Below are 14,674 nucleotides of genomic sequence, written 5' to 3' on the forward strand. Positions count from 1 at the left end.
GAAAACAAAGCAGAAGCTCAACACAGCAACGTACTCACATCAGGTCATGGCTGAATTCCGGTGGGAATATCAGAAGAGCCTTGAAATTGCCAGGGTTATCCACGGTTGGTTACCAATAAAGGGTTCGAGAAAACCACAATAGTTATCTGTGGAGCAGACATTCTTAGCTCTACATGGGCTCTACTCCGTGGACTGACCAGAAATGTACATAAAATTCATCAGCATTTTATTTTGGAGAGGAGCGGAAACTCTCCTTAGGGTTTGTGTTCCAACAGCAGCTAAGAGCCACTACTTCAGAACCGTGGCCACCACATGTGCCAACCGATGGTGCCAATGCCACCCACAACGTGTTAGCATGGAAACTCAGTAAACCAGGTGGTGTGGCTCAAGCCTGTAATTCCAGCATTTTGAGAGGCCAAGGCCAAGGCGGATCACTTGAGCCCAGGAGTTCAAGAACAGCCTGGGCAACAACATGGAGAAACTCCATATCTACAAAAATGAAAAAATTAGCTGGGCATGGTGGTGTACAAATGGGAGGCTGAGGCAAGAGAATTGCCTGAAAACGGGAGGTGGAGGTTGCGGTAAGCCATGACCGTGGCACTGCACTCCAGCCTGGGTGACAGAGGGAGACCCTGCCTCGAAAGAAAAAGAATGGAAATTCAGAAACCCAGGGCAGGGGGCCCAGAAATCTACATTTTAACAATCCCTCCAGGCAATGCTGATGCAGCCGCAGTTCAAAAGTCACTGTTCTGGAGGGAGCAGTAAGGGCTTCTAGCCAGCAGCTTCACTTTCACACTGCAAAGCACCTGTCTTTGTTTTACCAGAACCCAGGACACAGATGCCACTCCCCACTCCCACCCGCAAGGCAGACTCTGCTACCAGATTATGTTCCTCTTTCCTGCTGTTCCCAGACACAGCATCCTCAGTCAGAGTCACCTGCACGCAATGTTCATCTGCCATCCCTGGCCTGGTCCTCTGCCTAAATGATGAACAGTGAGTGGCTGAGGAGCATCTGCCTTAGCAGGAGGAACACCTCTCCAGGGGCACTGACAAGGTGAAAAGAAAGTCACAACCAACTCTACAGAATGCTCTGCACACAACCCACAGGACCCTGCGAAAGAAATTCTAAACGTGAGCCTGACTCACATCTGCTCACTGTTTTACCGGGTTCTCAGACTGCAGCCTAAATACTTGAACCACAGTAAGAATGGCCTGGGTTAGGCCTGGCACGGTGGCTCACGCCTGTAATCCCAGCACTTCGGGAGGCCGAGACAAGTGGATCACGAAGTCAAGAGATCGAGACCATCCTGGTCAACATGGTGAAACCCCGTCTCTACTAAAAATACAAAAAAAATTAGCTGGGCATGGTGGTGCGTGCCTGTAATCCCAGCTACTCAGGAGGTTGAGGCAGGAGAATTGCCTGAACCCAGGAGGCGGAGGTTGTGGTGAGCAGAGATCCTGCCATTGCACTCCAGCCTGGGTAAGAAGAGTGAAACTCCATCTCAAAAAAAAAAAAAAAAGCCGAGCGTGGTGTTGCATGCCTGTAATTCCAGCTACTCGGGAGGCAGAGGCAGCAGAATTGCTTGAACCCGTGAGGCAGAGGTTGTGGGTTATGGTAAGCCGAGATCATGCCATTGAACTCAGTCCAGCCTGGGCAACAAGAGTGAGACTCCGTCTCACCAAAACAAAACAAAAAGGATGGCCTGTGTTTTGTAGCTGTCGTGATGTGAGGCCTGGTGGATGTGAAGTGGGTGAGAGGCGGAGGAACAAAGTGCAGAGGACTGGCTAATCATATCCCATAGCTCTGGGTGTCTGAAGGGTTAGAGGAGCAGTTCCTAAAGAATCCAGGTAGATTAGATAAAGTCCCAGAGTCCGTCTCATTGTTAGGAATTGCCGTTGGTCTACAAGATGACACCACAACTAAAAGCAGTGGAGCTGCTTCTCCCACTGGGCTGGACGTAAGGACCCACCATCCTCTCGGCTCCCCCAAAATGCAAAAATCCAGCTTGAAACCACACTCCCATGCTCTGCAATCAGCCACCTTTCCAGGTGGAGGGGCCTACGTTCCAGCTAGGTGTATGAAGCAAGGTAAGAAGGGAAGGGCTTGCCATTTCTTGAATGGTGGTGGCAGCAGCGTGCAGGAGGGAATCTGGCTCTCCCCCATGCCACACTTCCCAGGCCCTTCTAAGGGGGTGCTGAGCGCTCAGCATCCTCCTCTGGCAGCACTTGGCCCACGTCAGCCCAGCCCCACGCCACTCTGCTGAGGGCATCGACTGCGGACTGGTGACCCTGGCTCCTCCCTCTACCTCCTCTTGCTGCACCCCACTCACAGCAGCTGCAGTCATGACCGTGTGCACCCTTGGAGGTCTTGTACCTTGATAGCAACAGGGTAGACTGTGGCTCCAATTTCAAAACTTCCCCTTTTGAACATCATCACCGATGTATTATTGATGCAGGTTCCTAAAATGCAGGAGACAATAAAATGCTATTTCTGTTGGCCCTTTACCCCAGATTCTAGGCGTTTCTTAAAGACTAAGTATAATAGTCAAAATTCTTCTAACGGTTCCTCAAATGAGATACATCTCTCACCTACCTAACTTAAACACTTAACAGAGACAGGCAAGATGGTGCCTCCAATTCTCTGTCTACAGGACCACTTTCCCTGATTCACACACACAGCCTGGATAAAGCAGAGACACACAGTGGGGTCAGGAGGACTCCGTGAGCTCCATGAGGAGCTGAAACGTTAGAGAAGAAATTCCTGCATTTGGGAAACTCACACTGTGGTACTCTTAGTTCAAATTCTGAATGTGCCTGAGTTTTTAGTCCTACAACCAATCTAAAGGGGCCCTAGCATGACTCAGTGAAAACAGATAATCCAGCGAGGGCTGAGGCTTCCCAGGAAACATCGGAGTCACATTCCTGCACTCCCCACAGAAGCGCTTCATGACAATCAACCCCTTCTTACCTTCTGGGAAGATGAGGATAGGCAGCTTGCTTTTATCTTGCACATGTTCAGTCAGTCTTTCAAAGAGGAAAGTAAAATGAAGGCTCAGAGAGCCTTATACGCATCATTGTGAAAAGATATTTATAATAACCTATTTATTTGTGATACTAGATTTGATTATAAAACCAAGTTAACAAGCTGGGCTGTATCCTTTTAAACGTATAATCTAATGCTCATCAAGAAAAAATGTAGCTGGATAGAGAAAATCAGGTTACCACTTAATTCACACAACTGTTTAACTCTGTGTGCACATGGGAGCACTAACGATACCACTCCACCTGGGGACCACCTGAAGGAGATGCCTGCCACAAGGCCTGGGCATGGCCCCCTCAATAAACCTGTGTCACTAGACTGTGTGACGGCTGTCAGGCTGGGCCCAGCCCTGCTGGCTCAATGCTCGGTCCCTGAATTGCAGCATAGGAAGTTGGGGAGGGGGAAGATCATCTGTCCCTGTGGAAGATAATCTCAACTGTCTTATTTGTTATTTTTTGAGACAGGATCTGTGTTGTCCAGGCCGGAAGGCAGTGATGCAATCACGGCTCACTGCAGTCTCATTGTCCCTGGCTCAAGTGATCCTTCCAAGCAGCTGGGACTACTGGACTGTACCACCTCGCTCAGCTAATTTTTTTTGAGGCCAAGTGTCACTCTTCATACCCAGACTGGAGTGCAATGGCACAATCTCGGCTCACCGCAACCTCCACCTTCTAGGTTCAAGCAATTCTCCTGCCTCAGCCTCCCGAGTAGCTGGGACTACAGGCGTGCACCACCATGCCCAGCTAATATTTGTACTTTTAGAAGAGACGGGGTTTCACATTGTTGACCAGGATGGTCTCAATCTCTTGACCTCGTGATCCACCCACCTCGGCCTCCCAGAGTGCTAGGATTATAGGCATGAGCCACCGTGCCCAGCCACTCAGCTAATTTTTAAATTGTTTTGTAGAGATCGGGTCTCCCTATGTTGCCCAGGCTGGTCTCCAACTCCTGGGCTCTCAAAGCATTTGCATGACAGGAGTGAGCCTCCATGTCTGGCCTGGTCTCAACTGTCTTGATGTCTCTGTCTGCTGCAAATCTTTTTGCATGACTTACACCAGAATCACCTTTTCAAAGTCTGAAAACAGAGCAGTACTTTGTTCCATTGCCTTAGGTTTGTTTTTATTTGTGATGAATGAATTCATTTTGAGGTTTCAAACAGCAGTAAAAGTTCCTATTTCGTTTATTATGATGGGTACAATGAATAAAACAAGGTTAATAAACATTCTTAACTTGGAAAATAAAACTAGGATTTCATATATATTTATAGATATTTATTTGTTTATTTATATATATATATTTATAAATATATGGATTTTTTTTAAGACAGAATCTCACTGTCGCCCAGGATGGACTGCAATGGTATAATCTCAGCTCACTGTAATCTCTACCAGCCAGGTTCAAGAGAGTCTCCTGCCTCAGTCTCCCTAGTTGCTGGAGTTACAGGCACCTGCCACCACACTCGGCTAATTTTTGTATTTTTAGTAGAGATGGGTTTCACCATGTTGGTCAGGCTAGTCTTGAACTCCTCACCTCAAGTGGTCTGCTTGCCTCGGCCTCCCAAAGTGCTGGGATCGATCACAGGTATGAGCCACTACACCCGGCCACTTTTAAAATCTCATGTTTTAGGCAGTAGAAACTCATGATGGAAGGCACATAACTGCACTGTGGAGGGATAACTGCCCTGAAGCCTTGTCAGCATTCTTTCTAACTGGCCAAGCAGAACAGCAACGTTCTGTCCATTACCTCTTAGCCAGATGTGCGGGCAGGCCTTCACCATGGCTCTCTGAATCACACCCATGAGTCCCCCGTGCACTTGACCCACCTAAGCGCAAGAAACACGACTCATTAGTAGTGAAGCCATCCTCACACAAATTTCCCCACTTTAGGAAGCTTCAGATCTCACAAAATAAGCAGTCTAACCTCTCGCCTCTAACGCTTGTGGGTCCAACCTCTCTCCTCTAACGCTTGAGGGTCCAACCTCTTACTTCTAACGCTTGCTGGTCCTACTTCTCACCTCTAACGCCTGCTGGCAAGAGGTTGCTCACTGCCAAGAAACCACTACCAAGACTCCCCAAATCTTAAACTTCTTTTAATCAGTCATACTAGAAATAGATCATTAAAAATATAACTGAAACCCCTAAGACAAAATACTAAAACACTAAAGCAGAGCAATTATCTGTGTAAAACTGCCCCTCCCTGGGCAGATTCTCAGATACCCTGGAAACACTCCTTGCCAGCCCCTCCCTCTCCCGTTGCGGGTCTACCTGAATGCCCTCAGCATCCTCTCCAGCCACACTCACCACTCACTCTGCCCAGGGCATCTCCTATCACAGTCCCACAGAGCCCCCCCAGTGAGAGTGTAGGTGGGGTCCACGCTTAAAAGTCTTTATGTGAAGGGTCCAGGAGCCTCCTAGCCCTGACCGGTCTAACGTAGGAAGTCTTGCCTCAAGAACCTGCCAGAAAAAGCTCTTACCATGGTATAATAGCCATCACTGGCCAAGATGATCACATCGATCGGCGAGGTGTGATTAGCCACACAGATGCCACCGTTTCTCGGTCTGTCTTCCCTGGGTTTAAAAGGTATGCAAAACAACCAAAATTAGTGTGAACACTTCAAAGCTCAGAAGCAACCTCCTGTTGGCCAAGCATAGGTGGGTGGTGTCCCGCCAGCGCCACCTCCCTTCGTATGGGTACAAGGCACGCTCACCTGTCGTGGTAGGTGATGATGGCTGTCAGTGCTCGCGCACAGATCCGGTGACACATTGAGTGAACATGTTTACTCACGAACTCCTTAAACCTGCCACAACAGGACAAGGATTCTGGCTGTTATTTTACATACAGTAAGACAGAAAGAGTTGCTGACGTGAACAGCTCAGCAGTCCTTTAGGATGGCAAAGTGCTTTTACAGACATAAGCACATACAGGAAAGCCTGTGATGCAAGAGCACCTTTATGTTCACACATGAGCCAAGAAAGAGGAAACAGGGACACTCACTTACATGCACCCAAGTCAGCTGGTGGAGAATTCACAGCCTAGAATCCGGCATCCGGAGACCACAGGTGGGCGGAACTCCGTTCCCCATGTCAACACCCAGGGGCAGGCCCAAGGCCAGAGGCCAACCTCCGCACCAGCCTGGGCAGAGGAAAGGTTTCCAAGCCCCAGAACTTCCCGAAGGGAGGAAAATATTCTTCATAAACAGACAAAGCCTCCCGACATTTCAGACCATTTTACAAACAGTATCGTCTCACCACTTTATCCACACAGTCAAATGCTCAAAACTAAACAAGCTATAAAATCTGCTAACATCTGAGTTTCAGACTCCAAATGTTTGTGGCTTCTCCCTTTTGTCTTGAAAATGGGAAGAATATGAGGGCTGAAGGGCAAAAAGAACACAGTCATAGATCAAAATCAAAAAAGTAAAGACGTAACTGCTGATGCCACTGTTATCACTGTGTGATTATTATTATTTTGAGACACATTCTCGCTCTGTCACCCAGGCTGGAGTGCAGTGGTGCAATCTCAGCTCACTGCAACCTCTGACTCCCAGGTTGAAGGATTCTCCTGCCTCCACCTCCCAAGTAGCTGAGATTACAGGCACCTGCCACCACGCCCGGCTAATTTTCGTATTTTTAGTAGAGATGGGGTTTCACCATGTTGGCCAGGCTGGTCTTGAATTCCTGACCTCAGGTGATCGGCCCGCCTTGGCCTCCCAAAGTGCTAGGATAACAGGCGTGAGCCACCATGCCCGGCCCCCAGTGGGTTATTTAATCCATCTGAGATTCCATGAATTTGGCTGCATCCAAAGAAGTGGCCTGGCCTTCGATATGTGAGCACCATTCCCAGAATGAACTGCCCTTTAGGTGTGGACTCCCACTCTCTACTCACCTCCCATTCGGCAAGTATCCCACCACAGTTGTGCCCACCACCAGAAGGCTAATCCCTGTGAAAGCCAGCGCTATCCTGTAAGTACAGAGCCGAAGATGTGAACATCAAAGTGGGCATCACAAAAACCACCCCCAAGACCTGATCACCTGGGACCTGGACCAGAGTTCACCTAGAAATACGAGCAGGCCTATCAGAACCAGAGATCCTTTCAATTCCAGCTGACAGTGCGCTGTGGGTCTGGCTCTCGGCTGCCAGCATCTCCTGAGGCCTCAGGCAACTGGAAGGCTGGAAAATCCCTAAGCTGGCGGTTCTGCTGCAGGGCTGCTCCCTGCTGCCCTCCCCTTCCCTTTGGCTAGAAACCCCGGTGGAAGCACAGCTTCCCTCTGAAGCAAGAGGAGGTGAAGCCTGAAGGTACCAGCACCTGATGAGACACACTCAGAACAGCACACGGTACAGAGAAGCTGAGAGACCAATACTGAAGCTTGCCTCTGTACCCGAGAGGCAAGCTTCAGGAATGCATGAGCCATGCCCAGGGAGGAGTGGCCAGAAAGCACACGATGTTCCTCTCTGTGTGTTTGCTATCATCTAGACAAGCAAGCTGTCTTTAATAAATCCAACTATTTCTATCTGATTTGCAGAGCATCCAAGGGCCTCTGAAAGAGAATGACTGGTGTACCCCTCCAAGGAGTCATGTGGCCTGGCCAGTGACAGTCATCCCCTCCTCCTTTCTAAAACAGGAACACAAGCAGAGCAGGCAGGTGGCCGTGCACCAGGATGGGGGGGCAGCAGCAAGCCCCGCTTCCCACAGGCCCTGTCTCACCTGAGTGGCAGCAGGAAGCAGTAGCGAATCAGCACTCCTAAGCCCCACAGGACCTTGAGCCGAAGGCTGATGGAATGCAAGTTATAATTGGTTCTGCTCAGCAGGTTCCAGGACTCCAGTTCCTCTGCGGAGAATCTTTCTGTCACCTCATCATCCATAATGGTCTCCATTCCTTTCTGGCAAAAGTAGAAAATGTCAGAGAGCTCCAACTCTGGAGTATTGTCCAGAGCCTTACTACTGCCACTCGACGAATCTTCTTGATCTCTTCTTCTAGTGAAGTGGGATCCTTTGCAATGATTCCTGCAAAAGAATGTGTCCCTGTCAAGCAGCAGGCTGGGGGAGAGCACGTGAGACGCACTCAGAGCACACATCCCGCACTGACGCAGGGAAGGGCCTGTGTGGCACCAGAAGCGCTGGGGAGCACTGTTCAAATGGACCTCTCAGGACAAGGACAACGTCTTACCGTTGGTGTAGGGCTTGTAAAGCTGGTGGTTCTCCTTGGCTCTTCGCTCCATTCTTGAGGTAGCCCACTGGGAGGGGAAGGAAGCAAGATACAGGAGTGAGAATGAGACCTGTTTTCAATCAGTGAACACATCCATCTCTGTTCTGTGAAATGCTCAGTCCCAGTCACCTGAGACCGAAGCCATGAAGCACACAGTCTAGAAGGAAACTCAAACCACCTCTCCCAAGAGCAACCCATTCCTTGATAACGGGGACCAACTGTTAAGTCACCTATAGCAAAACGCAAGAACTCAAGAAGCTGGGGTGAGCTCCTCAGGCCCAGTTCCTCACTGCCTACATCTCTCTGCCTCCACGTTGTAGGGAACTCACTTGCTGACAGCACAGACCTCACAATTCCTCCCGCACTGCCCCACAGCAGCTACGCAAACCAGCAAACGCAGGCCTCCTGTAACTATGTCTGCCACCAAATTACTCTAAGAAAGCAGCAATTTTGCTTGCAAGCAGACGAAGAACTTAAGTAATACATATGTTTGGAGGGTCCAGTGACAGGAGTAACATTTTAATGGGAGAATACCGCGATTTTACATTGAAAGGCCGATGAGTAGCCAAACACAGTGAGCAGGGAGTGCATAAATAAGAGGGTGGGTAGTCAGGGGCTATGAGAGCAGAAAGTGCATGGATGTGACGGTGGGTAGTCAGGGGCTATGGGAGCACGGATTGCAGGGATGTGAGTGTGGGTAGTCAGGGGCTGTGGGAGCAGGGAGTGCATGGATGTGAGGGTGGGTAGTCAGGGGCTGTGGGAGCAGGGAGTGTATGGATGTGAGGATGGGTAGTCATGGGCTGTCAGAGAAGGCAGTGCCTCGATATGAGGGTTGGTAGTCAGCGTGTGTGGGAGCACGAAGTGCATGAATGGAAGTGTGGGTATTCAGGGGCTTTGGAAGCAAGAAATGCATGGGTGTCAGGGTGGGTAATCAGGTACAATGAAAGAAGAAAGTGCATGGATGAAAGCGTAAGTAGTCGGGGCTATGGGAGCAGGAAGTACAGTAATGGGAGGATGGGTAGTTAGGGGCTGTGGGGCACAGAAAGCTCATGAATGGAGGATCCTCATGCTGCTCTGAGGGTGGTAGTCAGGGGCTGTGAGAAACAGGGAATGCATGGATGTGAAGGTGGGTAGTCAGGGGCTGCGGGAGCAGGGAGTGAATGGACATGACGGTGGGTAGTCAGGTGCTGCGGGAGCACAGAGTGCATGGATGTGAGGGTAAGTAGTCAGGGGCTGTGGGAGCAGGAAGGGCATGGATGTGAGGGTTGGGTAGTCACGGGCTGTGGGAGCAGGGAGGGCATGGATGTGAGGATGGGTAGTCACGAGCTGTCGGAGCAGGGAGGGCATGGATGTGAGGGTGGGTAGTCAGGGGCTGTGTAAGCAGGGAATTCATGGATATGAGGGTGGGTAGTCAGGGGCTGTGGGAGCAGGGAGTGAATGGATGTGAGGGTGGGTAGTCAGGAGCTGTGAAAGCGGGGAGTGCATAGATGTGAGAGTGAGTAGTAAGCGACTGTGGAAGCAGGGAGAGCATAAATGGGAGGGTAAGTAGTCAAGGGATGTGGGAGCAGGGAGTGCATCGATGAGGGTGGGTAGTCAGGGGCTGTGGGAGCACATAGGGCATGGATGTGAGGATGTGTAGTAAGGGGCTGTGGGAGCACGGAGTGCATAGATAGAACGGAGGGTATTCAGGGATTGTGGGAGCAGAAAGTGCATGAATGTGAGAATGGGAAGTCAGGGGAGCAGAAAGTGCATGAATGTGAGAATGGGAAGTCAAGGGAGCAGAAAGTGCATGAATGTGAGAATGGGAAGTCAAGGGAGCAGAAAGTGCATGAATGTGAGAATGGGAAGTCAAGGGAGAAGAAAGTGCATGAATGTGAGAATGGGAAGTCAGGGGAGCAGAAAGTGCATGAATGTGAGAATGGGAAGTCAGGGGAGCAGAAAGTGCATGAATGTGAGAATGGAAAGTCAGGGGCTGTGGCAGCAGGGAGTGCATGAATGGAGGGTGGGTAGTCAGGGGATGTGGAAGCAGGACGTACATGGATGTGAGAGTGGGTACTAGGGCTGTCAGAGCAGGGAGTGTGTGGATGGGAGATACAGTAGTCAGGGGCTGTGGGAACAGGGAGTGTATGGATGGGCAGCTCAAATAATGCTCTGAGGGTGGGTAGTCAGGGGCTGTTAGAGCAGGGAATGCTTGGATGTCATGGTGGGTAGTCAGCGGCTGTCAGAGAAGGGAGTGCATAGATGGAAGGGTGAAAAGTCATGGGCTGTGGGAGCCAGGAGTGCATGCACGAAAAGCTCCAATGCTGCACTGAGAATGGGTAGTCACAAGATTTAAGAACAGAAAGTGCATGGATGCCAGTGTGTGAATTCAGGGTCTGTGGGAGCAGGGAGTGCATGGATGGGAGGGTGGGTAGTCAGGGGCTGTGGGAGCAGGGAGTGCATGGATGGGAGGGTGGGTAGTCAGGGGCTGTGGGAGCAGGGAGTGCATGGATGGGAGGGTGGGTAGTCAGGGGCTGTGGGAGCAGGGAGTGCATGGATGGGAGGGTGGGTAGTCAGGGGCTGTGGGAGCAGGGAGTGCATGGATGGGAGGGTGGGTAGTCAGGGGCTGTGGGAGCAGGGAGTGCATGGATGGGAGGGTGGGTAGTCAGGGGCTGTGGGAGCAGGGAGTGCATGGATGGGAGGGTGGGTAGTCAGGGGCTGTGGGAGCAGGGAGTGCATGGATGGGAGGGTGGGTAGTCAGGGGCTGTGGGAGCAGGGAGTGCATGGATGGGAGGGTGGGTAGTCAGGGGCTGTGGGAACACAAAGTCCATGGATGGACGGGTGGGTAGTAAGGGGCTGTGGGAGAAGTGAGTGCATGGATGAGAGGGTGGGTAGTCAGGAAGTGTAGACGCAGGGAGTGCATGGATGGGCAGCTTTTATGCTGCTCTCAGGGTGGGTAGTCAGGGGCTGTGGCAGCAGAGCATGCATGGATGAAAGGGTGGGTAGTCTGCGGTTGTGAGAGCACAAAGAACACTGATGGGAGAATGGGTAGTCAGGGGCTGCAGAAGCAGGAGTACATGGATATGAGGGTGCATAGTTAGAAGCTGTGGGACTAGGAAGTACACGAATAAGAGCGTAGGTACTCAGGGGCAGTGAAAGCAGGGAGTGCATGGTTGTGAGGTGGTTAGTCAGGGGCTGTGGAAGCAGAAAGTGCAGAAATGGTAGGGTGGGTAGTTAAGGACTGTGAAAGCAGGCAGTGCATGGTCGGGACACTGGATAGTCACGAGCTGTGAAAGCAGGAATAGCATGGATGTGAGGTTAGGTAGTCAGGGGTTGGGAGCACGGAGTGCTTTCATTGGAGGGTAGGTGCTCAGGGGCTATGAGAGCAGGGAGTGCAAGGATGTGAGGGTGGATAGTCAGGGGCTGTGGGAGCAGAAAGTGTTTGGATGAGAGGATGGGTAGTCAGGGGCTGTGGGGCACAGAAAGCTCATGAAAGGAGGGCCCTCATGCTGCTCTGAGAATGGTAGTCAGGGGCTGTGAGGCACAGGGAATGCATGGATGGGAAGGTGAGTAGTCAGGGGATGTGGGACCAGGAAGCACATGGATGTGAGGGTGGGTAGTCAGGGGCTTTGAGGAACATGGGACAATGACTAGTCAGGGGATGTGGGACCAGGAGGTGCATGGATGTGAGAATTGGTAGTCAACGGCTATGGGAGCAGGGAGTGCATGAATGTGAGGGTGGGTAGTCAGGGTTTGTGGGAGCAGGGAGTGCATGGATGTGAGGGTGAGTAGTCAGGGGCTTTGGGAGCAGGGAGAGCATGGATGTGAGGGTGGGTAGTCAGGGGCTGTGGGAGCAGGAAGTGCATGGATGTGAGGGTGGGTAGTCAGAGGCTGTGGGAGCAGGAAGTGCATGGATGTGAGGGTGGGTAATCAAGGGCTGTTGGTGCACAGTACATGGATGAGACGGTGGGGACTCAGGGGCTGTGGGAGCAGAGAGTGCAGAAAAGGTAGCATGGGTAGTTAGGGGCTGTGGGAGCAGGCAGTGCATGGATATGAGGGTGGGTAGTTAGGAGCTGTGGGAGCAGGGAGTGCATGGATGGAAGGGTGGGTAGTCAGGGGCTGTGGAAGCAGAACGGCCAAGTATGTGAATGGGGTAGTCAGGGGCTGTGGGAACAGAGAGTGCATGGATAGGAGAATGGGTAGTCAGTGGCTGTGAACGCAGTGATTGCACGGATATAGGGGGGGAGAGTCAGTGGCTGTGGGAGTATGAAGTGCATTGATGGGAGGGTGGGTAGGCATGGGCTTTGGAAGCAGGGAGTGCATGGATGGACACCTCTCATGCTGCTCTGAGGGTGGGTACTATGGGGCTGTAAGAGCAGGGAGTGCATTCATGCAAGGGTGGGTAGTCAGAAGCTGTGGGAGCAGGGAGTGCATCTACGTGAGGGTGGATAGTCAGGGGCTGTGGGAGAAGGGAGTGCATGGATGTGAGGGTGGGTTGTCAGGAGCTGCGAACGCAGGGAGTGCATGGATGGAAAGCTTCCCTGCTGCTCTCAGGGTGGGTAGTCAGGGGCTGTGGGAGCAGACAGTGCAGAAATGGTAGGCTGGCTATTTAGGGTCTGTGGGAGCAGGCAGTGCATGGACGGAAGGGTGCGGAGTCAGGAGCTGTGAAACCAGAAAGAGCATGGATGTGAGGTTGTGTAGTCAGAAGCTGTGGGAGCACTAAGAGAATGGATTGGAAGGGAGATACTCAGGGTCTGTGGGAGGAGGGAGTACATGGGTGTGAGGGTGGGTAGTGAGGTGCTACGGGAGCAGGGAATACATGGAAGGAAGGGTAGGTAGTCAGAGGTTGTGGGAGCAGAAAGTGCATGGATGGGAGGATGGGTAGTCAGGGGCTGTGCAGCACAGAAAGCTCATGGATGGAGGGCTCTCATGCTGCTCCGAGGGTGGTAGTCAGGGGCTGTGAGGCACAGGGAATGCTTGGAGGGAAAGGTGAGTAGTCAGGGGATGTGGGAGCAAAGAGTGCATGGATGTGAGGGTGGGTACTCAGAAACTATGGGAGCAGGGACTGCATGAATGTGAGGGTGGGTGGTCATGGGCTGTGAGAGCAGGGAGTGCATGGATGTGCAGCTCTCATGCTGCTATGAGGTTGGGTAGTCAGAAGATGTGGGAGCATGGAGTGCAGAGATATGAGGGTGGGTAGTCTGGGGCTGTGAGAGAAGAGAGTGCATAGATAAGAGGGTGGGTAGTCAGAGGCTGTGGGAGCAGAGAGTGTATGGATGTGAGGGTGGGTAGTCAGGGGCTGTGAGAGCAAAAAGTGCATGGATGTGAGGGTGGATAGTCAGGCTCTGTGGGAGCAGTGAGTGCATGGATGCGAGCAGGTGTAGTCATGGGCTGAGGGAGTACCAAGTGCACGGAAGGGAGGATAGATAGTCAGAGGCCATGGGATCAGAAAGTGCATGGATGGGAGGGTGAATAGTCAGAGGCTGTGGGAGCAGGGAGTGCATGGACGTGAGGGTGGTTAGTCAAGGTCTGTGGGAGCAGGCAGTGCATAGATGTTAGCATGGGTAATCAGGGACTGTGGAAGCAGCAAGTGCATGGATGGGAGGGTGGGTAGTCAGGGGCTGTGGGAGCAGGAAGTGCATGGATGGGAGGATGGGTATTCAGGGGCAGTGGTGCACAGAGAGCGCATGGATGAAGGGCTCCCATGCTGCTCCGAGTGTGGTAGTCAGGGGCTGAGAGGCATAGGGAGTGCATGGATGGGAGGGTGGGTAGTCAGGGGCTGTGGAGGCAGGGAGTGCATGGATGGGCAGCTTTCATGCTGCTCTCAGGGTTGGTAGTCAGGGGATGTGGGAGCAGGGAGTCTACGGATAAGAGTGTGGGAAGTCAGCAGCTGTGAGAGCAGGTAGATCATAGATGAGAGAGTGGGTAGTCAGGGGCTGCAGAAACAGGGAGTTCATGGATGTGAGGGTGGATAGTCAGGTGGTGGGACCAGAAAGTGCATGAATGGGAGGGTAGGTACTCGAGGGCCCTGAAAACAGAAAGTGCATGGATGTGAGTGTGGGTAGTCAGGGGCTGTGGGAGCAAAGAGTGCAGAAAAGGTAGGGTGGGTAGTTAGGGGCTGTGGGAGCAGGCAGTGCATGGATGTGAGGATGGGTAGTTAGGAGCTGGGGGAGCAAAGAGTGCATGGATGGAAGGGTGGGTAGTCAGGGGCTGTGGGAGCAGAGAGTGCATGGATATGAGGGTGGGTAGTCAGGGGTTGTGAAAGCAGTGAGTGCATGGATGTAGGAGGGGGGAGTCAGCGGCTGTGGGAGTACGAAGTGCATAGGTAAGGGGGTGGGTACGCATGGGATTTGGAAGCAGGGAGTGCATGGATGGACAGCTCTCATGCTGCTCTGAGGGTGGGTACTACGGGGCTGTGAGAGCAGGGAGTGCATTCATGCGAGGGTGG

General features: G+C 52.0%; 2 protein-coding genes across 51 annotated transcripts in view; one reads left to right on the forward strand and one right to left on the reverse strand.

Annotated features, from left to right (window-relative positions):
* LOC128929377 (glycerol-3-phosphate acyltransferase 4-like) overlaps positions 1-14,674 on the reverse strand; it is a 32,641-nt gene that overhangs the window by 1,962 nt on the left and 16,005 nt on the right. For 9 of the 50 annotated variants that reach the window (XM_078347571.1, XM_078347558.1, XM_078347599.1 and 6 more), the window contains 5 exons: positions 8,209-8,275; positions 7,746-8,045; positions 5,748-5,837; positions 5,514-5,607; positions 4,784-4,862 (listed from right to left, as the gene is read on the reverse strand). In XM_078347571.1, coding sequence (XP_078203697.1) covers positions 4,784-4,862; positions 5,514-5,607; positions 5,748-5,837; positions 7,746-8,045; positions 8,209-8,275 — 630 coding nt within the window. Of the gene's footprint in view, positions 1-34; positions 147-2,374; positions 2,461-2,968; positions 3,025-4,783; positions 4,863-5,513; positions 5,608-5,747; positions 5,838-6,038; positions 7,001-7,745; positions 8,046-8,208; positions 8,276-14,674 lie in introns of those variants that run through there. The other 41 variants (XM_078347592.1, XM_078347590.1, XM_078347589.1 and 38 more) reach the window with 18 other exon arrangements.
* Positions 9,414-14,674, forward strand: part of LOC118151030 (uncharacterized) — a 28,436-nt gene continuing 23,175 nt past the window's right edge. Inside the window, exons 1-2 of the mRNA XM_078346871.1 lie at positions 9,414-9,419; positions 9,952-10,198. Of these exons, the coding sequence (XP_078202997.1) occupies positions 9,414-9,419; positions 9,952-10,198 (253 nt within the window). The remainder of the gene's footprint in view (positions 9,420-9,951; positions 10,199-14,674) is intronic.

Source organism: Callithrix jacchus, chromosome 13 (genome assembly GCF_049354715.1).
Source record: "Callithrix jacchus isolate 240 chromosome 13, calJac240_pri, whole genome shotgun sequence".
Lineage (NCBI taxonomy): Eukaryota > Metazoa > Chordata > Mammalia > Primates > Cebidae > Callithrix > Callithrix jacchus.